Source organism: Symphalangus syndactylus, chromosome 12 (genome assembly GCF_028878055.3).
Source record: "Symphalangus syndactylus isolate Jambi chromosome 12, NHGRI_mSymSyn1-v2.1_pri, whole genome shotgun sequence".
NCBI lineage: Eukaryota > Metazoa > Chordata > Mammalia > Primates > Hylobatidae > Symphalangus > Symphalangus syndactylus.
In genome coordinates, this window is record NC_072441.2 from 87,649,591 (window position 1) to 87,673,964 (window position 24,374).

Genomic DNA, 24,374 nt, shown 5'->3' on the forward strand with positions numbered 1-24,374 from the left:
GAGTGGATCATTAGGTCAGGAGTTCAAGACCAGCCTGGCCAAGATGGTGAAACCCCGTCTCTAATAAAAATACAAAAAATTAGCCAGGCGAAGTGGCAGGTGCCCATAATCCCAGCTACTCAGGAGGCTGAGGCAGGAGAATCGCTTGAACCCAGGAGACCGGGGGTGCAGTGAGCAGAGATCATGCCACTGCACTCTAGCATGGGTGACAGAGCAAGACTCCATCTCAAAAAAAAAAAAAAAAAGCCACACTGGAACAAGCAAACAGAAAAAATTAAAAAATTAGAAAAAAATAGAGATAATGCATTAAAGAGGAAATAATTTAATATTTACATATGTGTTAATATGCACATATGTAAATATATGTGCATATACATATATGTACATACATGATTTAAATGTATGTAAATACACATATATGTATATGTGCATATATGTGTATATATGTACCCAAATATATATATTCAAATTAAGTATGTATTATATATAAATATGTAAATATATAACATAAATATGTAAGTATACATATATGTATATTGAAATACATGTATGTGTGTGTATATATACATATGATGTGTGTATGCACACGTTTAATATCCTCAATGAGATGAAAGAACTGAGTGTGTCCGTGAAATAAAAACAGGCTTCTACAAAAAGAAAACCTTGGAAAATAAGACAATTTCTTTCAATAATACATTAACAAATTGGAAGATAATTTTGAGGAAGCCTTCTAGAAAATGTAATAAAAAGATTAAAAAGTTGGGAAATAAGAGACAAAACAATGTGAAGATTGATAGAAGAGGTAGAATGTCCAACAAATATGAGTTCCAAACAAGCAAATAGAGGAAGAACAGCACAAGGAAAACAGTATTTCAAAATACTTGAAAAATATAAATTCCCAGATTGAGAAACTAACATAGCAAGAAAGAAAATAAGAAAGGAACACACAATGAAGACCACCATCATGTCACATCAAAATTCTAGGGATAAAGAAAAATGCTAAGAGTTTCCAGACAAAGAAAGGGAGAAAAACACATCGTATTAAAAGACTGAGACTTTAAACGAAATTAGACTTTTCAACAATTACACTAGAATTTGGTAAACAATGAAACAATGCCTTCAAAATTGTGATATAAAATTATTTCTAAAATAGATTAATACATCCAACAAAATACAACATGTGGATACAATAAACATATTTTTAGAGAAGCGGACGTTTCAAAAAATTTACATCCCATGTTCTTATTCTCAGATAGTTATTGAAGAGGTTCTCCATCAGAATGAGGGATCTAAGAAGCAGGGAAACTAACATAGGCAAGAGACAAGAAAATCTCAGCATGTTGGTGAGGAAAAGCTCCAGCACTGTAATCACGCAGCAGTCCTAAAGAACAATCAAATCCAGATTGCAGGAGAGTAAAGAACTTCAGAATGGTGGTATTAGGCCAAAAAGAAACAAAATAACTAGAAGGCTAAATAAATAACTAAATAAATATGACCTGGGGAGATTATCTCATGTATTTGACTGTATCTAACTGTATCTATAGAGAAAAGGCTTTATAGTTCTGATGGAGAGTTTGAGAATTGTTTCAAGATACTTGAAAACTTAATAACAGAGTTCAATTACAAAATATTAGCAAGAAAAATTGCAAAGAGAGATATGAACTTATAGTAAGCTGCATAGTTCAGTTGTGAAAAATATGTTCATATCATAATAATGTATGTTCTGAAAATAGATTTAATTTTTACTGAAAGGATGACAGAAGAAGTATGTGGGTGTGTTTGTGTTCATGTACACAGAGATGGTGTTGTAAATGAGCTAGGAAGTCAAGAGAGAATGCCTAACATTTAGAAATCAAGAAATATCATTATGTGCATATTTTATACAATATAACAGAAAAATAAAGATGCATAACATAAGAAACAGGTAAAAGAACTGAAAGTGGCTGCCTCCGAAAGGCAAGAATTATGTCTGGATAATAACTAACTCTTAAAATAATATAGTGCTATTTCACATCTTAAATTCTATATTTAGATTATTTAGCAAAAATAAAATTAAACTGTAAAAATTAACGATGACTGCGGGAGAAATAGAAATGGTGGATATCTAACTGCATAGTGTGCGTAGTAAACAATGGAAACAAATTTTAAAAAACAATTCACCAAAAGGCTGGCTAAGAAACAAGCAGAAATTAGGAAAACCTAGTAAATAAAATATATAAAATATGGTGTAAGTAATATTCAAAAATTTATTTAATTACAATAAATGTGAATGGATTAAGCTAATTAATGGAAACACAGAGGCTCTCAGACTGAATTTTAATAATCTACCACTTCAATTTTTTTAAATGTATATTAAAATGACAAAAAGTTGGAAAATAAAGAGGCTGAAAATGGTATTTGAGCAAATGAAAACAAAAAGAAAATTGATGTAATATTGCTCATAACAAACAAAATATTATTTAAAGTGAAAACAACTAAGGAACTTACGATGTTGATAAAATAATTCACCAGGAAGATATTCCGTTTGTGAATGTATAAGGCCCTAACAACTTAGTTTTAAAATGTACTATGCAAAAACTGATAAAAATACTAGGATAAATTGACAAACACACAATCATAACTGGAGACAACACATTTTTTTTTGAAACTAACAAAACATTCAATGGTTTAGTAGGACTTAAAAGAGTTGTAGCAATAATTAACAAGCCTAATCTAAAGCTCAAATCTTCATAAAGAGAATGTTCACTCTTTTGATCCCAAAGGATGTCTCAATATTGATATTATGTAAATTTTTTTTCATGGACCACAATGCAATAAAATAAGAAATCAACCAAAAAAGAAGTAGACAAACTCTTCTCCATTAACCTTCAAAGATCTATATACATCATAGATATTTAATAAACATGTATATAGCACTTACTATATGTTAGCCATTATTCTAAGCACTTTGAAATATTTACTCATTCAGTCTTTAATATTGCTTGAGATAGGCAGTATTATTCCTCTCAGTATACAAATAAAATTGAAGCACAGAGAGATTGAGCAATATGTCCAAGGTTATGTAGTTAGTGAGTGGCAGAGAGAGACACAAGTGCTCTTGACTCCTGTATTAAGCTTATTCTCTTAACATAAGCATCTAAATAAACTATGAGTTAAAGAAGAAACAAAAATAAAATTTTAAAATATATACTACTACAGCTTCACAAAAAGACTACAAAACTAATGATGTACATCCAAAGCAGTTCTCAGAACTGCTTTATATATTTACTGGAAAATAATAAATGAATATTTAAATTCAAAAAGTTTCCAAAAGAGTAGCAAATTTAGAGAAGGTAAAAACAAATAACTATGATGAATTTAAATGCAAAAATAAAGAAAACTAAAACAATAGATATTTTATTTTTTAAGTTTGGATAGTTGAAGAGATTAATTAGAAACGAAACCCCTAACAGCCATGATCAACAAAAATCAAAGAGACACAAGAAACATTATCAAGTAGGATACAAGGACAGATATAGAGGAACAAAATACTTATAAAAGCATATTTTGAACAACTTTATATTAATTTATTTTTAAAAGGTATATAAAATGGGTAGATTTGGAGAAAAGGATATATTACCATAATTAGACAGGAAATAGAAAATGTACTAGAATAAAAACCCCATAAAAAGGAAACGCTAGTAGTGAAAAACCTACTCTTTTCCAAAAAACAAAGACACAAAAAACAACATCATGCTCAGAGGATAGAAAGGTGTGAGATTTAGCCAGCATTTAAAGAGGCTGCTAAATGCAAACCTTTCATACCAAAAACAGCCAAGTAGGAAAAGATAATTATCAGACAATAATGGATAGATGAAAAAATAGTAAACTGAATTCAGCAGTATATAAAAAGATCAAGTAGCGGTTTCCATTAAAACGTATGAATGAGGCCGGGCGCGGTGGCTCACGCTTGTAATCCCAGCACTTTGGGAGGCCGAGGCGGGCAGATCACAAGGTCAGGAGATTGAGAACACGGTGAAACCCCGTCTCTACTAAAAATACAAAAAAAAAAAAAAAAAAAAAAAAATTAGCCGGGCTTGGTGGCGGGCGCCTGTAGTCCCAGCTACTTGGAGAGGCTGAGGCAGGAGAATGGCGTGAACCCGGGAGGCGGAGCTTGCAGTGAGCCGAGATCGCGCCACTGCACTCCAGCCTGGGTGAGAGCGCGAGACTCCGTCCCAAAAAAAAAAAAAAAAAAAGTATGAATGAGCCAATATTTTAAAAATCTATTAATGTAATTCACCCCAACAACTTAGAGAATAGAAAGCGTATGATTGTGTCAATGAATGCAGAAAAGAAACTAGCTGAAAATTTAACAGACCATTTATGATAAACTTGGAAACAAACCAGGAATAGAAGGGAACTTCCTTATATCTGCCAGAGATCTATAGCAAGCATCATGTTTAACGGTTAATAAAACATGAAAAACATTTAAAGTCTGAATAAAAGACAAAAATGTATCTATAACTGTTAGTGTTGAATATTATATTTCATAACCAAATGCAATGTGAAGAGAAATAAATGAGACATAAAAATCAGAACAGAAAAGACAAAACTGTCAAAATGTGCAGATGATGTAGTCGTCAATATATTTTTCTCCTTTGTCAGAAAAAAACCTACATTCATCCTAGATTTCCTTAGCCTTTTTCCCCTAAACCCATCTTTCTTCAGATAAACACACAATAAAACTTATATTTAAAAAAGTCAGTCACTTTCCTGTTCACAATTTCAGTATCGGGGTTTCCTTTTCTTTCTCGTAGGTTTCAATTCCATTCTATATCTAATTTCAAAGAGCTACATATTTAAATAGCTACCAGGAGAACTATAAAGAAGAGACATTGACAAAAAAGGCCCAAGATTAACTGATTATTTCAAGGTCTTGATAAGACTTGCTGCCCAACTTTAAGCCTTCCTTTAGCTGCTCCCTAAAGGATTTCAAACAGTCCTAGCGAAGTTATGCACTGGCCATTCTCAAGCAGTGATAAATATGCCGTAAATTCATCTCTGGCCTGTGGGACTTTGGATCTTAATAGCTTATGAGCTCAAGTATTTCCAGTTTCTGTTGGGTAAATGTTCGAGGGCCTTAAGAGAGATTATGTGGAATTGAACTGAATGCCTGGCAACTCTTCCATGCTTGTCAGTCTCTCCCAGCTTACTTGGCTTGTCAAAGACACCACAATAAACTGTCCTGCTTTCAAATATTTATTTCTCAGTATGCTGGTACTTAGAGAATCTCTAAGAGAAAGGTACAAACTGGGCACCAGAACTAGGAATTACTGAAGAGCCCAAGTCTTAGGGTATCCTGGGGAATTTGATATCCAGTTCTCTTCCAACCTTCAGAAAGGCCCATCTTGGGCTCACCTTCTAAAAGGAAAGCAAGGATGGGTCAGTTGATGGACTAAGTGCTGAAGAGAGAAAGAGGGGGCTACAGAAATTACTTCAGTAAAGCTCTTCCTTCTGATCTCCTCAAGGAGAAGGTGCTCAGCTTTTTGTGGGTAACACACAGGGGTGGCCAGGTACTGCAAAGCAGGCAAAACTGGCTTACACTACAGGTGTAGTGTTCCCAGTTTCTGCTGTATTCCATGTTCCTAGCATGCGAGAGACATTCTATGAGTATTTGCTGAAGAAATCAGTAAATGAATGAGTCATGGTTCCCACAACATTCAAACTGAAGAGACCTCAGAGGTAGGCCTCTCAGCGGTTAAGACAGAGAGACCCTGGAGTGTGAGTGGTTTGTCTCACGACACTGCATCCTTAAACATGATTGGTTCTGAGGCCCTCCCCATAATGCCATCATGAGGCATGAGTCCTCTTCAACCACGGAGCAGTCCAGGACCTTATGCTGATGCAAAGACTTCATTCCTATGGGAAAAACCAAGATTGTCTAAGTACCAGCTGTATGACTGTTGATGAGCCACTTTTATAATGAGATCCCCAGACATCAGAGTGTTTGGATTGTGCTATTGCTGCCTTGCAGACAGTCACTGTGGTTTTGGGGAGAGGGACCCCAGAGTCCTAGGGCACAAGAGAATGGTCCTCTTGGGCAGCCAGCAATTCAGACTTAAATTGACAGGACAGGGCAATGGGGAGGTGCAGGAGAGCCTGGTGCTGCTTTCTGTATGTTTGTTACTCCCAGATCTGACTGATCAGGGAGATAAATTAACTGAAAGGTCCTGGTAGGTTCTGTTTTACTTCTAGTCCTCCAGTTCAGAAGATTCTCTGTGTGCTGTGTCTGCCACAGTACAATGGGATTCCTGGACATTCTAGTTTCAAGCCTCACTCTCCTGAATCCTGAATAAGCCTCCATCCTGCCCAGTGATATGTAAGTCACATTTCAGGACTTGATGCAGGGATTCTTGTTCTGTAACTAAATGTGACCTCGTGGCCCTCATCTCATAACCTCATGACCCTCATCTCTCTCTTTTATCTCCTGAGATAATTATCAAGTGGAAAAAATGAATATACAGCTGTGTCACAAAACTTAGGAAACAAAAAGCACAAATAGTGAAAAAAATCACAGAGAAAGGATAATCTGGGTACCAGCCTTATGGAAGGCAAAGCTTCCAAAGCCTAAATGCCTTATCCAGCATATTCTCATTGAAATGCTGTCCAGTCTCCACAGCCCTCAACAAACCATCTCCATCCCAGATTGTGCCATTTCTTCATAGCAGTCTCTGAGATAGATATTAGCACAGTCTTCATCTTACAAGAGAAGAAATTGAGGCCTAGAGAGGTGAGAACTGTTTCCAAAGTCATGTATGAGTAAGTGGTGCTTGGGTTTGATCACAGAGGTATTTAACTCCAGACTACCCTGCCCCCAATTCCCACACATTTCAAAATCTAGAGTTGGAAGAGAAGTGAGTATAGAAAGTAAAGACCAGACCTTCCAACAGGGATTGAAGAAAGTAATGACAACAACCATCCATGAACATGAAAAAAAGAAGGAGAGCAAAAAAATTATGGGGTGTTTGTGTGTCTGTGTGTGTGTGTGTGTGTGTGTGCATGTTTGGGTGGCCAAGCATACAAATACAACCCAGAGTTATGGGGAGTGGGGATGGGAAGGACAAAAGAAGGAGGAAAGCAGAAATTTAATGTAGTATTTGCCTGCTATGTATCAGGAACTGCACTTGGCAATTTACATACAGTAATTCATATGATCTCCATAGCAACACTATGAAGGAGATATTATTATTCTATTTTATAGATGAGCAAATGGAGACAAATGAAACGAGCAAAGAAAATCAGGCATCCCTCCATTTACCCTGGGGTTAAAGCCAGAGATTATTATGAACTTATTTTGTTGTTTCTATTGCTGTTGTCTTATAGTTACTAGTGCTTTAAATCTATAAAAAACCTTCCAAGCCTTCATTGTGTTTAGAGACTAAAAAATAGAAGCAGAAACTACCCTCCACATGGAACAGGGAGACTCGGGTATTAAACACGTGATATTTGAGGCTACTGGAAGAAAGCAGGACTGAAAAGAGAAGTGGCTACGCACCACAGAATGTTCTAGGTCGGCACACTGGACTATCCACACGGGAGAAAAGGAGTGTCTCCTCTCACTTCCTTATTCCAGACACCAGCCACTGTGAATTTGAACCTTGAGAGAAAGCAGTGCTTTCTACCTTGACTTACCAAATGGAAGCCCTTCTGAACAGAGATGGAGCAAGTTTTGAGGAGAGGGACTCCAGAGTCCTGGGACACAGGAGAATGGTCCTCTCTTGACTTCCCAGGAGTGTGCCTCACACAGCCATCTGTCCTTGGCTTGAACTCGTTCACTCTTTAGGTACGTCCCTTTGCACTGGCCTCTGACGAGCAATGTGCCATTGCTGATTTAAACCAGGTGAGTCTGAGTAGAGTTTCAGGCCTGGGCACACGTATTCGGTGCTTTCTCTGGTCTACATCTACTTCTAGTCAAACCAGTTAGGGGTTTCCAATACATACAGTCTCTAACTTTATAATAGTGTGAGAGTGATATGCATACAGAAGAATTTATACTTCAAGTACCTATACAACCGTTTGGTTTTTCACTTTCAGTACAATATTCAAAAATTACCTATGATATTCAACACTTCATCATAAAATAGACTTTGTTTTAGGTGATTTGCCCAGTTGTAGGCTAATGTTCTGAATACATTTAAGGTAGGCTGGGATAAGCTATGATGTTCAGTCAGGTGTATTAAATGCATTTTTAATATGATACTTTCAACGTATGATGGGTTTATCAGGATGTAGCCTCGTCATACATTGAAGGGCATCTGTACTCCCTTTACACATTTACTTCCTGTCAACAGACACATACTACATCTGTTCCCCAGTCTCAGGGCCCAGAGAACCTTGATGGGTCCTTCAGTACTTGCCTGTGTCTGAATGTTGAGAGCATCTGAAATCCAGAGCTACACTCCATTTCAGTGCCTGCATATGGCTGATGATGATCCTGGACCAGCCTACTGTTTCCAGCCTGGATGCTCAACATTCCCATTTCATCTCTTTCAGACTCAGATTCTCCTCAATGCCAAGGCCCAATTTCACAGCTGTGACAGAGTTTACATTTGAGGGTTTCTCCATTTTTGAGTGGCATCACAGACTCACCCTCTTTGTGGTCTTTTTGGTCTTGTACCTTTTGACCCTTGCCAGCAATGCTATCATCTTGACAGTTATCCGCCTTAACCATCAACTTCACACGCCCATGTGTTTCTTCCTGAGTGTGCTGTCCATTTCTGAGACCTGTTTTACCGTGGCCATCATCCCCCAAATGCTGTCCAGTCTCCTCAGTCCTCAGCAAGCCATCTCCATCCCAGGCTGTGCCGCTCAGCTCTTTTTCTATCTCACTTTTGCTGTCAATAAATGCTTCCTGCTCACAGCCATGGGGTATGACCGCTATGTGGCCATCTTCGACCCCCTATGGTATTCAGTAATCATGGGCAAAAAGGCTTGTATACAACTGGCCAGTGGATCCTGGAGCACTGGCCTGAGCACAGCTATCATTCAGGTTTCTTCTGTATTCAGCCTTCCCTTCTGTGATGCTAATCTCATCTCCCACTTCTTTTGTGATATCCAGCCCATAATGAAGCTCGCTTGTGCAGACACTACTATCAAGGAGTTTATTACTTTGCTCATCAGTCTCTGTGTCCTTGTTCTGCCTATGGTCTTGATCTTCATCTCCTATGTCCTAATTGTCACCCCATCCTCAAGATTGCATCAGCTGAGGGCCGGAGAAAGGCCTTTGCTACTTGTGCCTCACACCTCACAGTGGTCATTGTCCACTATGGCTGGACCTCTTTCATCTACCTAAAACCCAAATCCCAAAATTCCCTGCAGGACAGACTTATCTCTGTGACATACACTGTTATTACTCCTCTGCTGAACCCTGTTGTATACAGCCTGAGGAACAAAGAGGTCAAGGATGCCTTTGCTTAGAGCTTTGGGCAGAAAGCCTCTCATAGGTGCTGGTCAGTTCAATAACAATCAAAGAAAAAGAGTTTGATGAGGTGTCACAGTGAGGGGGACAATCAGATGAGAGATACTGTGAAAGCACCAGGTGGCTGATCTAGGCGCATCTAGGAATCTATTCCCCTCATAGATTGAAACAAGGAAGAAAAATATTAATGAAAAAAAGAAATAGATGGATTTGCCAAGTCAGATATATGGGTTTACCAAGCTTAATGAAAATCAAATAAGATAAAGGATATTCATGCACTGCACCATAATGTTAGACATTATTCCTGTTACTCTTGTCATAAGGTATTGTAAACCAGCAGGGAAAATAGGAAGAATATATACTATCATATCATAGGAGTTTATGTAAGCTGAACTTGACTTCATGAATGACACAAAGAGTACAAAAGGCCACCACCACCCCTTGTCTGAAGATGGGACCAACTCTAGGGCACAATTCTAGATCCCTCCATTAGATCAGGCTTAAGTTATGCTCCAACTAAGACTGTGTTCTTGCATAGTGATTCCCCTGCCCCATCCTGCTTTTCTCATTCCCTTTCCTCTGAGGGCACTCCTTAGTCAATCACTGTACCCAAGACCTTATTTCAGGCTCTGCTTCTGTGGAACCTGACCTAAGCAAGGTGGTACCTATGTCTATGGGGCAATTATTCAGACTTCACTGCGAGTGCTCTTTTTGCATCTGTTGCACTTAGAACAGTGCCTGGTGCATAGTAGATGTTAGATGTTTATTAAAAGGAAGAAAGAAGGAAGGAAGGAAAGAAAAAGCAAGGAAGACTGCTGTGAGCAGCTAAAATACATTAGACGGTAGCTCTTCTCTCTTGTTTTCCTTCTATTATTTTAACACTTTCAGGCTGTTTGTCCCTCTTTGTGACATCTCCTTTTGGTACATTTATTGAATGTATCCTAGATAGTAGTCATTATTTTAAGTATGTTATTAATTTAATCTTCACTATAAATCTATGAAATAGATATTTTATTATTCTTTTTTATGGATGAGGAAACTGAGACCTCAAATAAGTTAATTCCTTAAGGCAGAATCAGGACTTAAACACGTGCAACCCAGCCCTGAAGTCTGTAGTTGCATTGTAAGCTCATGATGTTCATTTTAACCAGCTTTATCCTCCATAATAACTAACGTATACTGCTCCATATGCCTAGGAAAATGAGGAGCCTCCACCCCATCCCAAATTGTGGATTTACACATATCTCAGATCCTATTCGTGATATCTTGGACTTTGGAATCAGTCTGGAAGTTTAGAAATAGTGTATTATAATACACTCCTTTTCCTAAAATACTTTGGTGCATCCCTTTTTCACTCAGCACAACCCCAAAGAGGAAAATAGGAAAGGAAGTCTAAAGTGGGCCAACAAGTACTGAAGAACAGTTATTGTTTACCCTGAACCCCAACTTTAAGAACCAATGACCTTGAGTAGGAGATGCTAAAACAGTATGATATTGTAGATAGAGTACAGGCTTTGAACGGAGAGGCATGCATTCCCAATCATAGATCCGCCACTACAAGCATGTGTCCTGTTATGATACTTAACCGGCCTGGTTTTTATTTCCTATCTGCACGATGAAGCTGACAATATCAACTCCCAGGGTTGCTGTGAGAAGTCAACAATGTTATGGGCATACCATTCCCTGGCACATGGAAAGCTCTCAGTGCCTTCTCCACCAGCACCCTCCACAGACATTGCTCCCTGGGTCACTCTGAGGTCAATGTCAAGTCACTCTTGATATGGACACAGAGCCCTAGCTTTAACAATAGGATTCTCATTTGTTCTTTGTCAATAGAATTCCCGTTTACTCAGGAGGTCTTGACTTTGTAACTGGGCTTGTCTTATAGTCCCTGATCCTATGTTCCAGTAAAAGGAAACTAACTATTCTCCCAGGGTCTGCCAAGTATTACTTCCTGGACATACCCAGGACCTTATTTCAGGCTCTGCTTATGTGGAACTAGACCTAAGCAAAGTGGTATCTATGTCTATGGGGCAATCACTCAGACTTCACTCCGAGTGTTCTTTTTGTGGTTAATAAACCACTAAGAGCACCTGTCTGCATTTCTCCTCCAGATTCCCTTTATTTAAGCCCTCCTTACTGACCTGCCAAATACCTCTCATAACATCATTCCCTCTTCTCTCCTAGTTGCCTCAGAGTCACTGCAAGAAGTCCCAGGGTTCCTGTGTGCATCAATTCTCACATGCAGTCTGAATAAATACTGGCAAAAGCATCTGCAAGTATTTTTTAAAGTACCATAATTCACTTGAAAGTGCCAATTACTAATTCATAGTTCTCTTTTTCAGAACTTATTTTTCCTTTCAATAGGTACAAATAGTACAACTATTATTATCCAAATATTATCAATTTGGAGATCCAAGAAATATTTGAATGTAAAAAGGGGTTTTCATACACAGACAATTTGGACACGCCAGCTCCAGGTGACAGAAATAGTGTGGAAGACGGTGTGAGAGTAGACCTAACTTTAGGAACCTCAGTTAAATCTGTTTTGAGCCCTATCCGGGGCCCTGAAAGACTCCCATTGACAATTCCAAAGCCTTCTTAAGAGGTCTAGACCCAGGATCCTAAACTAAATTGAATGCCACAAACAAACTATAAGAACTACTGGAATCTGTTCCCCAAATAAAGCAGTCTGCAGAAGTAGAAGATTTTGCATTAGGTTCTTTTGGCTGTTTTGCCAACTTCGTTTCTATAGTCACTCCACATGTGTTCATTCTTTTCTAGCATAAAATCCCAATATATTTGCTATTGGTGGCAGATTGGACTTTCTGTACATCCCTAATCTGTAAAATTAGATACTGCTACTGACTTCGGAGGGTTATTTGGAGGCTTATGTGAGACAAAAATCCGTGAAAGTTGTTTGATAAATATTAATTGCTACTGAAGTGGCACACCTGTCCTTTTTGCCAGATACCACATTTTTATATCATCAACCCAGTTCCCCATTTCTACAGTTTTCCTAATTTGTCCCAAAGCAATAGTATCATAAAGCTTTGAGCTCTTTTGCCCAATTCCACTCCTTTCCTGTTGAGATCTCATAGCCACCAATGATATCTGATCATGAACCGTTAATATGGAGATCATTTTCTTTGCTTCATCTGTTACAAGAAGAAGCTATGTATATTTATAAATAATCAGAGAGTTGGCATGAATGAACCTGATGAAAGCAGTTTATGAAATTATTGGTTCTTTCCTGTCCTTTGAGCCACACATTGATTCAGTTACAAGCCCTATTGATTTCCCTCAAATGTTTCTCACATGTGTCCCTCCCCTCTGGGCCAATTGCCACCCCTCTAGATCAATCCCAATTATCTCTGTTACATCAGCAGCCTAGCTGGTTTTTCTTCCTCTTTTTTGCCAAATTCAAATCCATCTTCACACCACTCACAGGTCAATATACCAAATCCCAGTGCAGGGTATTTTTTTTTTTTTCAACAAGGAAGCAAAGTCACCAGAAAGACCTGAAAAGGGAAAAAAATGGTTAGTGGTTTAAAAAAAAAAAAGAATCACTTCCTTAAGAGGCCAGTTGCTAAGGAACTTTAGAGTCTAAGAACAGGAGAGATAAGTGAGAATCACTTGAGAGGCTCTTAAAAGTGATACATTCAAATACTGTTTTGTAATGTGTTCTCACTTTACCTACACAATGTAATTTTTCATAATCAACCTGAGTCTAATCAAGGACTGTCTCCCCCCTGTCTCACTTACAGTTATATTTCAGTTATTATGATTGTCTATCACCTGCAACTAAACCCTGAGCTCCTGAAGGGTTGGTGCAGCACCTCATCCATTTCTGTATTTCCAGCAACTAGCACAGGGCCTGACATATGCTAAGTGCTTAAAGAATGAATGGATACAGATAAATATCACATGAAAGACTCAGAAATTTTTAAAGAAGTGGTAAACAACTCATGGAAAGTATTCAGTGAGAAGTAAGTTTGGAGTTGGGTCTTGACAGGCAATTAGAAGCTTACCAAATAAAGGGAAGAAAAATCTGGGTAAAGAGAACAGTGTTCAAAAGCTAATTTGTTTCCTAGCCTCCAGGAGAGAATCTTTGGATCTAAAGATGGTGTACTTCCAATCCTTAATGCCACAGGGCAAGGACAGGCAGCATGAACTGCCCTCTGCAGAATGATGACCATATTTAAATACTTCTATCTCAAAAAGAAAACCAGATTCTTATACTAGATAGAGTTCCTGCCTATAAGCAAAAGGCCCTAAACTTCCTGAAATCCAAGGTGGTATGGCTCTAAGCTTGAGCTGCCTAGATTTGTCAATATGGATTTCTAAGACACATCTGTAAAAAAATAAAAAATAAAAAATAAACCACATGCATATATATACACACTCACAATGTGCTTATTCAAACAATTAAAAATCAACTAAATAAACCAGCTTCCTCAAATATTATTTCAACTTGAAGCAAAAACTTTTCCCAGGCTCCCCAAACGCTAGCTTGGAATTGAGTAAATGAGCCTCACACATAATGAGACCTCCAGGTACCTGATACCTGCATCCTCCCAGCCCCAGGGGGGTGGCTCTCAGAATGTCTTCAGGGAGTGACCCCCAGAAGCCCAGCTGCCTGATCCTGGGAGAGCATCTCCTCTGGCTTCAAAGACTTTTCCACACAGAGGGGTTATCAAGAATGCCTATGCCTCTCAAACCTGACTATATTCCTACTAGGGTGTGTTTATTCCCTGCCTGCTCAGCCTCAGGTCCTGCCGTAGGCACTCTTGGTCACCTTGCTCACCTTGGTCACCCTGTGACTATCCATTGTGGCCAAGGGAGCCTGATATTTCAACCTTTACTCCTCAGCCTCCTCCAGCCCAGCTTTCCCGTTGTGCCTCAGTGCTAAGCAGAGTCATGTGAGTGGTCTTTAGAAGGACTGAAATGGGGCTCATTACATATGAGCTGACTTTAATTTATTGTAGTATTTCAGCTCCTATCACAGCTGGACAGGTCTTCATAAGCTATATTTGCTCTTCCTTCCGTTTCCTTTGAAGAATTATAGACTTTTAAGAGTGGGGAGGATGCTAACCAAATCATAATAGCCGTTCTTCTACCTCAAGACAGACAAGTTTCAGCCAGATAAGATGATATTTTAGCCACGTGTTTCTCAATAGGAACTCTATTGGTATTTGGAATAAGACAATTCTTCCTTGGGCAGAATCACCACAAGTTTTGCAGGACATTTCACATCATGAATGGCCAAGAGCTTCTGTGCTCATTATTTTAACAGTTAAAAGCTCAGCCAAGCATTTCTGATTTCACCATAGTGGCACCATACGATTCCGTGGCTGGACTACTACATAGTTTTTGCTCAGAAGCCTCACAGAAGACAAATGTCTTTAGACATATATTTTAGTATCAAATGATTTTCTTTATTGGAAAATATTCTCTATTGCAGCTTTACTTTCTTTTTAGCATTCTTAGTGTAAATGATTAACAGCTGGTCATCAACTTCTTTTAAATAGATTTTTATGAACTTGAAGAAAGTCTCCATGCATACTAACCTTCATCACTGATGTGATTTACTTTATGCAAAACTTCTCTTTCTGAATATGCATAAGCAAATCAGAATATAATTTAAATACCCTACAGAAGCTTACTGTTTAAAGAGATAAAAATGTGAAATATTACATAAATTGAACTGATCCCCTTCCTTCAACAAAATGATGTATCTTTGGTGTAGCTGTTTTTTTATATTCAGGGTCTGCTTTTGCTTTAAGTGAGGGACACTTAAATTTGCTGTATCTTTCCTGATACAATTGTTTATCTCTGCAGAGTGGGTGTAGGCTTACTCACAAAGTTGTATTGGCTATAAATTTGCCTTCTAGTTTAGGGAAGGTAAAGATGTAGCATAGTTTACAACATACGTGAATCAGTGCTCTGAACTGTCAGCAGACTTCCATCACTCAGACAGAAGTGGGGAGAGGCTGGTGGTTGTCTAAGATTTTCCTTTTTCTTCTTGAAGACAAGATGAACCTTTCTATTTTGCTTCTACTTCTTAAAGGATGTGCAAGGGGGATGATTCATAGTCTTGAAAGAAAAGACATCACTAGTCCATCCCTAAACTAATTATTTTCAAGCACACAATCCATGCATAATTTGGAGCTAGTGAAATATGAAAAGATATAAAAAGTATTATAAAGTTGCTAAGTGTTTGTGTGAGGTGAGGCAGCAATAATGGGGTAAAAATAATCCAAATAAACATGAGAACCTCCGAGTGTAATATGGTTTTATGAAGGCTTGAAAATGTGCCCTCATCTCTGAAGAGTAGGAAAGAAATAAGAGGAGAAAAGAGGAGCCGTTCCAGATGTCAGGGAGGAAGAGTAGAAATGAAGTACGAGCATGTATGGTTATACAGTGAAAAAGTGAGACTATATGATTCTGTGATGCATGGAAAATTATAACAGATGGTCACAGAGTAAAAATATTTTAAGTAAAGATAAGTAAACCCAGGGATTAACTTAATCCACTAGGAAATATATCACCAGATTTGTAACTGAGAACTATTGAACTTCAATCAATTTCAGAAATGTGCTTCTACTGCTTTACTGAGACTATGTGACTTTTATGCTTTTATGTTTCAGATTTGGGGACCAATCAATGAAAAGAGAGAACTTTACTCTCATCACTGACTTTGTTTTCCAAGGTTTCTCCAGCTTCCGTGAGCAGCAGATCACCCTTTTTGGCGTGTTCCTTGCACTATACATCTTAACCCTAGCAGGCAATATCATCATTGTGACCATCATCCGAATTGATCATCATCTTCACACACCCATGTACTTCTTCCTGAGCATGCTGTCCACTTCAGAGACTGTATATACATTGATCTTTCTCCCAAGGATGCTCTCCAGCCTCGTAGGTATGAGCCAGCCCATATCATTGGCAGGGTGTGCCACACAGATGTTCTTTTTTGTAACCTTTGGCATCACTAACTGCTTCCTGCTCACAGCAATGGGATATGACCGCTATGTGGCCATCTGCAACCCCCTGAGATACATGGTTATTATGAACAAGAGGCTGCGTATCCAGCTTGTCCTGGGGGCCTGCAACATTGGGCTGATTGTAGCAATAACACAAGTGACATCTGTATTCAGGTTACCCTTCTGTGCTAGAAAGGTGCCCCACTTCTTCTGTGACATCCGACCTGTGATGAAGCTCTCCTGCATTGACACCACTGTCAATGAAATCCTAGCTTTGATTATCAGTGTGCTGGTGCTTGTTGTACCTATGGGTCTGGTTTTCATTTCTTATGTTCTCATTATCTCTACAATCCTCAAGATTGCTTCAGTTGAGGGCCAGAAAAAAGCTTTTGCCACCTGTGCCTCCCACCTCACTGTGGTCATTGTCCACTATGGCTGTGCTTCCATTGCCTACCTCAAGCCCAAGTCAGAGAACACCAGGGATCATGACCAGCTGATCTCAGTGACCTACACTGTCATCACTCCCCTACTGAACCCTGTGGTATACACCCTGAGAAACAAAGAGGTCAAAGATGCTCTGTGCAGGGCTGTTGGTGGGAAGTTTTCCTGACCATTTAGGAAGAGTTCTCCTGAGGCTGTCAACATCCACACTAGGCAGGAATATGAGGTGTAAACTCACAAACCCTTGGCTCCTAGAGACCTGCCCCTTAAATAAGAGGCAAAAGAGGAATAGCAGTTTCATACAACTGGGAGTCTGAAGCTTTAAATAAAGTTACTGGATGGAGTTTTATCCCTGTTTTGGGGGATAAATAGAAAAACAAAGATAAGATATGCCTAAATAAAAGGTCAGAAAGTAGTGTGGGCTGAGAAATTTTTTTACGGACCTTTTGGTTTCTTTGTGAATCTCCACCTAATGAAGGCAATAGAAAGCCCCTTGAGAAAATAGAATCCAAGACACACTTAAAATCTGTTTCCTACAATCCCTTTCTTCCTATACTAGAGCACCAGGGCTTCTAAAACTGGATTCCCTATTGGAGTATGTTTATGACATGTCAAGTAATAAGTTACCGTGTGGGGAAGGAGAGAGGCCTCAGGATTAGATAGCCCAGGAGAAATAGATGTTCTCTCCTGGATGTGTTAATTTATCCCAGATTCTAGCAAAACTGCTTATTAAAGATGGTGAGCATACACAGTTTAATTAGAGATGCTGGCACTTCTACAGTCATCATGACAGTGTTTTGAGGGCACAATCTGAGATACTCCTGGATCCTTTCAAATTTGGTTAAATCAGAAAACACATACTGGGCAAGAGCTATGAACTAGCCTCTGTGCTAGGTCCTGGAGAAATAAAGATTAAAAAAGCTTTCTTGTCTGGCTTCAGGAAGCTACAAGCCTAGTGGTAAAAACAAGCATTTGACAGTATGGTTTCAGTTCTTTATGATGAGTGGCATTTACAAACAATTAAAGAAGAACTCAGAAAAATAAAGAAAGGGAAAGTGGAAGAGAGAGAAACTGTTGGAGATTGTTAGGGAAGTCTTTAAAGAGGAGGGGACCTGTGATGTAAACTGTTTTTAAAACACAAGAGATTGTCTGAATGATGAGAAAGAATTCCAAAGAGAAGAAACAACGTAGCTACAGGTATGAAAGCAAAAGGACCCATCAGGGAACGAAAAATGATTCAGTTGTGCTGACTCCAGGACATGGAGGAGGTGGGGATTGAAGGAGATAAAACCAGAAGGGTAGGTTGGGGTCATATTCTAAGGCCTCATATGCCAAATTAAGGAATTTCAGCTTTAACTTTTTTTTTCTAAAATGGAGTCTTGCTCTGTTGCCCAGGCTTAGTGCAGTGGCACAATCTCAGCTCTCTGCAACCTCCGCCTCCTGGGTTCAAGTGATTCTCCTGTCTCAGCCTCCCGAGTAGCTGGAATTACAGGCATGCATCATCAAATCCGGCTAATTTTTGTATTTTTACTAGAGACAAGGTTTCTCCTTGTTGGCCAGGCTGGTCTCAAACTCCTGACCTCAGGTGATCTGCCCACCTTGGCCTCCCAAAGTGCTGGGATTACAGGCATGAACCACTGCACCTGGCCAGTTTTTACTTTTAAGCATGGGAACTATCCAGGACTTAGGAGAACTAGGATTCAGTTTGTGAAGCATCTATATGAATTCTTAACATCTTTATCATACTTAGCTCCCCTGAGATATCTAAAAAGCCGTATGGGGGGAGGGGGACTTTGGACTCCAGGCCAAAAAAACTCATGAGTAAAAAGAAAATGTGACTAAGGTATTGGGGAGAATACACAGAAATAATTATGTACTTAAGATGAAGCTGAATCAGACAGTCATAGAGAACATGGAGAGGAAGCTGTCCAAGAACTGTCATGTAGATTTGGGGTTTGAGATACAGATGAGCACCAAGGGAAGAATAAGGATTTGCTGTTAAATCAGTGACTAGACTGGGCCTCAGACCTGGTGGCAGTATGATCTCAGGGCACACTTTCTACTAGGCTGAAAGGGTGGACTCTTTAATCAGAAAAGCCTTCGAACAAACAAACAAACAAACAAACGAACAAACAAACAAACAAAAACAGCAGAGATCCAAAGGAAACATGTATCTGCATTCCAGACCGTAATAGAACTACTAGGGCATTTTTCAGGATTAACAAAGTCAATGGCAAAAATAAAACCATATCTAAAGTTCTCTAAGAACATTATAAGGTGGCTAAAAGTAACGAAGAAAAGTTGTTAACTGACAAGAAAAAAAATGAAAAATTAAAAGCAAAACATTGCTGGTAAAGATTTTGACAGGCATTAAGTAAACATTCATGAAATGTTTACCAGTCATTCAATAAACATTCATAAAGTCTTTACTATGTGCCAGATACTATGCTAGACATAAAAAAATCTTGAAATAAGCCCTGTACTATCCCTTAAACAGTTTCCAGTCTTGAAAGGGAGATGGGCTTATGCAGAACTCACCATAATTCAATGTGATGGAGAAATGAACAAAGTATGCTTAATATTTAATGACAAAAATGTAAGCCTCGGGATATTTTTTCCTGATCTATATAAAGCTAAATCTCATCAAGCTAAGAATGGATCTTGCATGTTGAAGTTCAGTGAAATAAATGCCTGTTACCTGGACAGTAAGGTTGCCTTGATCTGTGTGTAGTGCTATCTCCTGGGGCCAAAGGCTATGCAGCTCCTGCTGGGCTTCACTCAGAACATTTCAACACCATAGAATTTTGGAACATTTGTCACCCAGGTTTTTCAGAAATCTTGTTTGAACAGAATAGCTTAACAGTCAGACATTATGGAATCAAATGTTTTCAACACTCCCTTTTTTTGGAATTATTTTAGTCATCATTCATGCTCGGTATCACTGCTTTCATACTGTAGCCCCTTGCCACAAGACAATTTCCCAACCATTATCTCACTAGGTCCTCAGAACAATCTCAAGGGAGACAAAGATAAGGCTCTCATTATACGATAATAAGACTGAGACAGAAAAAGGAGTGAAGGCAGAACTTGAACTTGCACCAGTTGGCTGGCATTTTCTGTTTTCCTAGAATAAGTCCTCACCCAAGGGCGACTCACAATGGAAATAGTGATGTACTAGAGAAATCAAACTAGGCAAAATTTACATTCTCCGGGGCCTCAAACATTCCAAATAAATCAAAACCTCATCCCCGAGGCTTTTCCAAGAGAGGTCCTATATAAAAGGCCCACCTGGGACCCTTACTCTAGCCAGTGGGGACTCACGAGGAAGACCATCTCCAGCACAGCACAAGCTGTAAAGTCTTATTCATGCAGAACCAGCTAAGAATTTAGGGAACATGTGTATCCATTTTCTGCAATATTAAAACAAATCGTAGAAAGGCATTTAGAGCTCCACAAGCAAACCTAACTCTTACTTAAACAGATTCAAGAATTCAGTAGACACTGTGTTGCGTTAGATCTGGAGCCAGTTGCTGGGAATAAGTGGTCAATTATGCCAAGTGTCTGGCTTGTGGACAGAGAGACTGCTATATATATATATATCATATATTAACATAGCATATATATATATATATATGGTAGACTATATATATATATATATATATATATACACCAAATATATATATATATATATATGTGTATATATACATGTTTGGTAGACTAATGAATGCTAAACTAGAGCACAGAAGGAAGAAAGCTTTAGTTCCAATTGATGTTTTTAAATTATAAATAAAGGATAATAAACTCAGGTTCTTGGCCAGTCACCCGGCTCACTTCTCTTCAAGCACATACTAAACACCATTAGCAATAAAGGGACAGATCATGCAATAGAGGGATTTGAGATCTTTATGGTAGTGCAGGACTCTTTTTTGTAAGGAAACTTCCAGCAACTCAAACTTTAAACTCTTATTTCTGTGGATGCCACCGAAGACTTTAGAAAGCATGAGTACCTCACTGACTCACCGCCTAGTAGAACTGAGGCTAGGATATGTTAAATGCCTTTGCAATATTTCTGTTGGACACACACTCCCTCCTCCCCAGCAATCTACAGACATATATCTCTGAGACATCTGTAAGCCCAAAGGAAAACCTATGCACTTGTACTGGGTGGGGGTAGGGAGACACAATATAAGGCTGAAGGCCACTGAACTGAGATAGAGGTTAATGATTCACCCACAAAGACCTCTTGAAATTGAGTCACAGCATTTAAGCAACTCAACCAGGAATAGAGAGTTAATGAATGAGAGAGCTAAGGCTTGAATTCAGTCTACTGACTTCAAGCCTTCCCATTCCTTATGTTGTAGCTGTGAGAAGTGATTGGTAAAAATGGGCTCTTAACCAAAGTCCACCATGGGATCCCAGTATTCACTAAAAGAAAACTTTCATACTCTAAACAAAGTAGATTAGATTAAGTAAATAGGAAGATCTATTCAACAGGGTTGGGAAAACAAAAAAAGAGTATGCAGAAAGAGTATGCATTTTTCTTTGGCGATAGAATTTTCTTATCAAAGACTAGAAATGGATGTTGCAGTTTCTAGATGTCAATCTTGAGGCTTTCAAGGATCCTCAAAATAGCTTCAGAATAGGCTGTGCTCCCATCTATAAGCCATCTCATTTTTTCCCCATTTGGCTTCTGGACCCCTAGCCTCAATAGCTCCTTCACTCTTGCCCTGGAAATGAGCTTACTCTAGCTTCTTATGGCCTGTGGACCCTTAATGTAATGTGTTAGCAGCATCAGCATATAGTTTATAAAGCATTTTCATTTGACCCTCACCACATGTCTGTGATATTGGTAGAGATAATCTCATCAGCACTTTATCTGTTAGGAAACTAAGGCTCAGAGGAGACATGGGTAACTCTGATAGGTAGTCAAAGTCATATAGCTGGTGATTGTCAGAATGACTTAAACCCAGGTAGTTGTCCCAGTCCTCCTTATTGCACTGTTCTTTGCTTAAGAGAAGTTCCTTTCATTTACTGTGTAGCAGCTGAAGTTTAGCTCCAGCATTCCTCCATCCTGATAACTGAACACATCTGTATTTAAACATTTTCTGCCTTCTTTGGAAATGACAGCAAAGCATGCCCTCAGGAATGCTGTGTTGTTCCATTACTGTGGCTCAGAGGAGAGTTTTCTAGCTGGTTCCATATTGTCTCAGCTTGCCTAAATATAAGGGCTTACTTTTTTACCCCCTGGCTCTCCCCCCAATTTCTCTCTAATGTTCCTCTTCTTCTCTTGTACTATTTCTACCTCTTCTTCTTCTTGTATTCTAGAGGCTTTTATCTTTTTTCTTTGATCTTTCATGAAGGACTATCTACAAAGGTATTTTGGGTGGGGGAATTGCTAAGCCACTTCTGGATGATCAGTAAGCTTCTAGCTGATTGCTGTCAACAAACCTCACTAAACTGCAGCGAGATGGACATTGCATCTTGGTTCTAAACTCTCAGAACGTTTCCTACATTGTGGAGACAAGACTGGTCAGTGTTTCACTGCTAATTTCACTCCTGTGTGGTTCCTTCCTTTGAATTTGACCAGCCCAAATCTATATCTAGTTTAAGAAATTAAAAAATCTGCTCTCCAAGTGTGCATGCAAATATTTCTATTGTATACCTTTTGGAACTTAAAAGTCGAGAACTTTTCACTTTTGTTTCTCGAGCTTTTTAATTATCTCACTTTTTTCAAAGGAATTGAGGAGCTGAGTGACCACAGTTTAATTCTGTGGACTGGAGATAGGAGGTGGGGAGAGGAAAGGCTTTTAGGACGAAAGTAAAATATAAGATGAAATGGGGGAAGGAAGGAAAACAATGGAAATATTTTTCAAATTTATTTCTCTAGTCTTTCATTGGATTTGTTGATTTCTTGATTTAGAATGTTTATCCACAGAAAAATTTAGACTCTAGGCTTTCTGTTACTGGGCAATTTTAGCTAAGTTTCTTATTTCTAACCAAACTAGGAATGAATGGATGCTACTGTTAGTGTTCAATCTGTACAGTGTCTTTTTAAGGTTTAATCAGAGGAAAAGGAGTTTAGAAGTTATTCCATCCTTAGAATCAGAAAAAGCTGGACAAACTAAAAGCCAATAACTTTTTTGGACCCATTAGAGAACTGAGGTTGCAAGTCAAGTTGCCACCTGGATATCTGAAGAGATATTACAGCTAAGACACAGCTGAGATCTGCCTCCTTTCAGGAGGCACTGGACCCATAAACTAGAGTACTTGAATGGCAATTCTGATGAACTGCTGGGAGCTGAGTATGGACTAGCTCGACAGTGAGAAATTCCTGGGGGTCACAGTCTTATAGGAGCTCCCACACTTTCATGGATTTTGCATACAAGAACCTCACCAGGTTCTCATGGTGAGGATTCAAAAAGGATCTCCTCCTGGGTCTGGCAGGGAGAAGGGAAAATTAATCATTGTGAAACACACTCACATCCTTCTCCATAACAAAGGCCTGTATTTCATAGAAAACTAACTTTGCTAGAGTCTTAGGTCAGGGGAAGGGAATCCTTTCTATCCAGTCACCTTTACCCTTTCCATCTCAACTAAGAAGGAAAAATAGTCAACATGGGTCAGGACTTCAAATGAACAGATGGGCAATTCTGCAGGCAGGGAAAGGAGATGACCTGGGGAAAATATACTAAAGGAGAAAATCATGTGATGGTCACAGCTTTGAGACATGGGCCAACTAAAAGACTGAGAACTAATTAGTAGATAATAGAAAACTTCCTCCACCCTAAATTACCACCATACCAACAGGGCTCCAGTATAATAACAGTGGATTACAGCTGAGAGAGTGTCAGATGCAGACTTTTTGAGGAAGAGTACTTATGGGAACCCAAAGTCAAAGGACAGTAAAGGAATTTGAAGTCTCTGACCAGAATAACATAAATTCTTGCATTAAAGGCCTATTTATGTTACTTTCTATTACCTAATACAACATGTACGGCTTTCAACAACAACAAAAATTATAAGGTATGCTGAAAAGAAAAAAACAATCTGAAAACAAAAGTCAAGCATCAAACCAGATTCAGATATGTCACAGATATTCAAATTATCAGTCAGAGAATTTTAATAACTATGAAGATCTAAAATACATGATAAGGGCTCTAAAGGAAAAAGTAGACAACATGCAAGAAAGATGGGTAATGTAAGTAGAGAGAAAACCTAAGAAAGAATAATAAAGAAATGCTAGAAATCAAAAACGAAGTGACAGAAATAAAGAATGCCTTCCATGGACTCATTATTACATTCAACATGACCAAGGAGAGAGTAAATGAGCTTGGAAATTTGTCAATAGAAACTTCACAAACTAAAATGCAAGAAGAACAAAAAGAAAATAAAATAAAACAGAACATCAAATAACTGGGGGAAAGTATCAAAAAGTATACATATGGAATTAGAATAACAGGAAGAGAAGAACAAAAGAATGTAACAAAAAA

The 24,374-nt window shown here is 38.6% G+C and overlaps 2 protein-coding genes across 2 annotated transcripts; both read left to right on the top strand.

Annotated features, from left to right (window-relative positions):
* The first annotated feature begins 8,548 nt into the window (after positions 1–8,548).
* On the top strand, positions 8,549–9,523 carry LOC134734881 (olfactory receptor 10J4-like). The gene is given in 3 exon segments (XM_063628235.1): positions 8,549–9,218; positions 9,221–9,447; positions 9,449–9,523. Coding segments are annotated over 3 exon segments (972 nt in total).
* A 6,530-nt stretch (positions 9,524–16,053) lies between these two features.
* On the top strand, positions 16,054–17,299 carry OR10J1 (olfactory receptor family 10 subfamily J member 1). Its single transcript, XM_063628165.1, has one exon. It carries the CDS (start codon positions 16,091–16,093, stop codon positions 17,051–17,053), a length of 963 nt encoding a protein of 320 aa, XP_063484235.1. The 5' UTR covers positions 16,054–16,090; the 3' UTR covers positions 17,054–17,299.
* Positions 17,300–24,374: the final 7,075 nt, after the last annotated feature.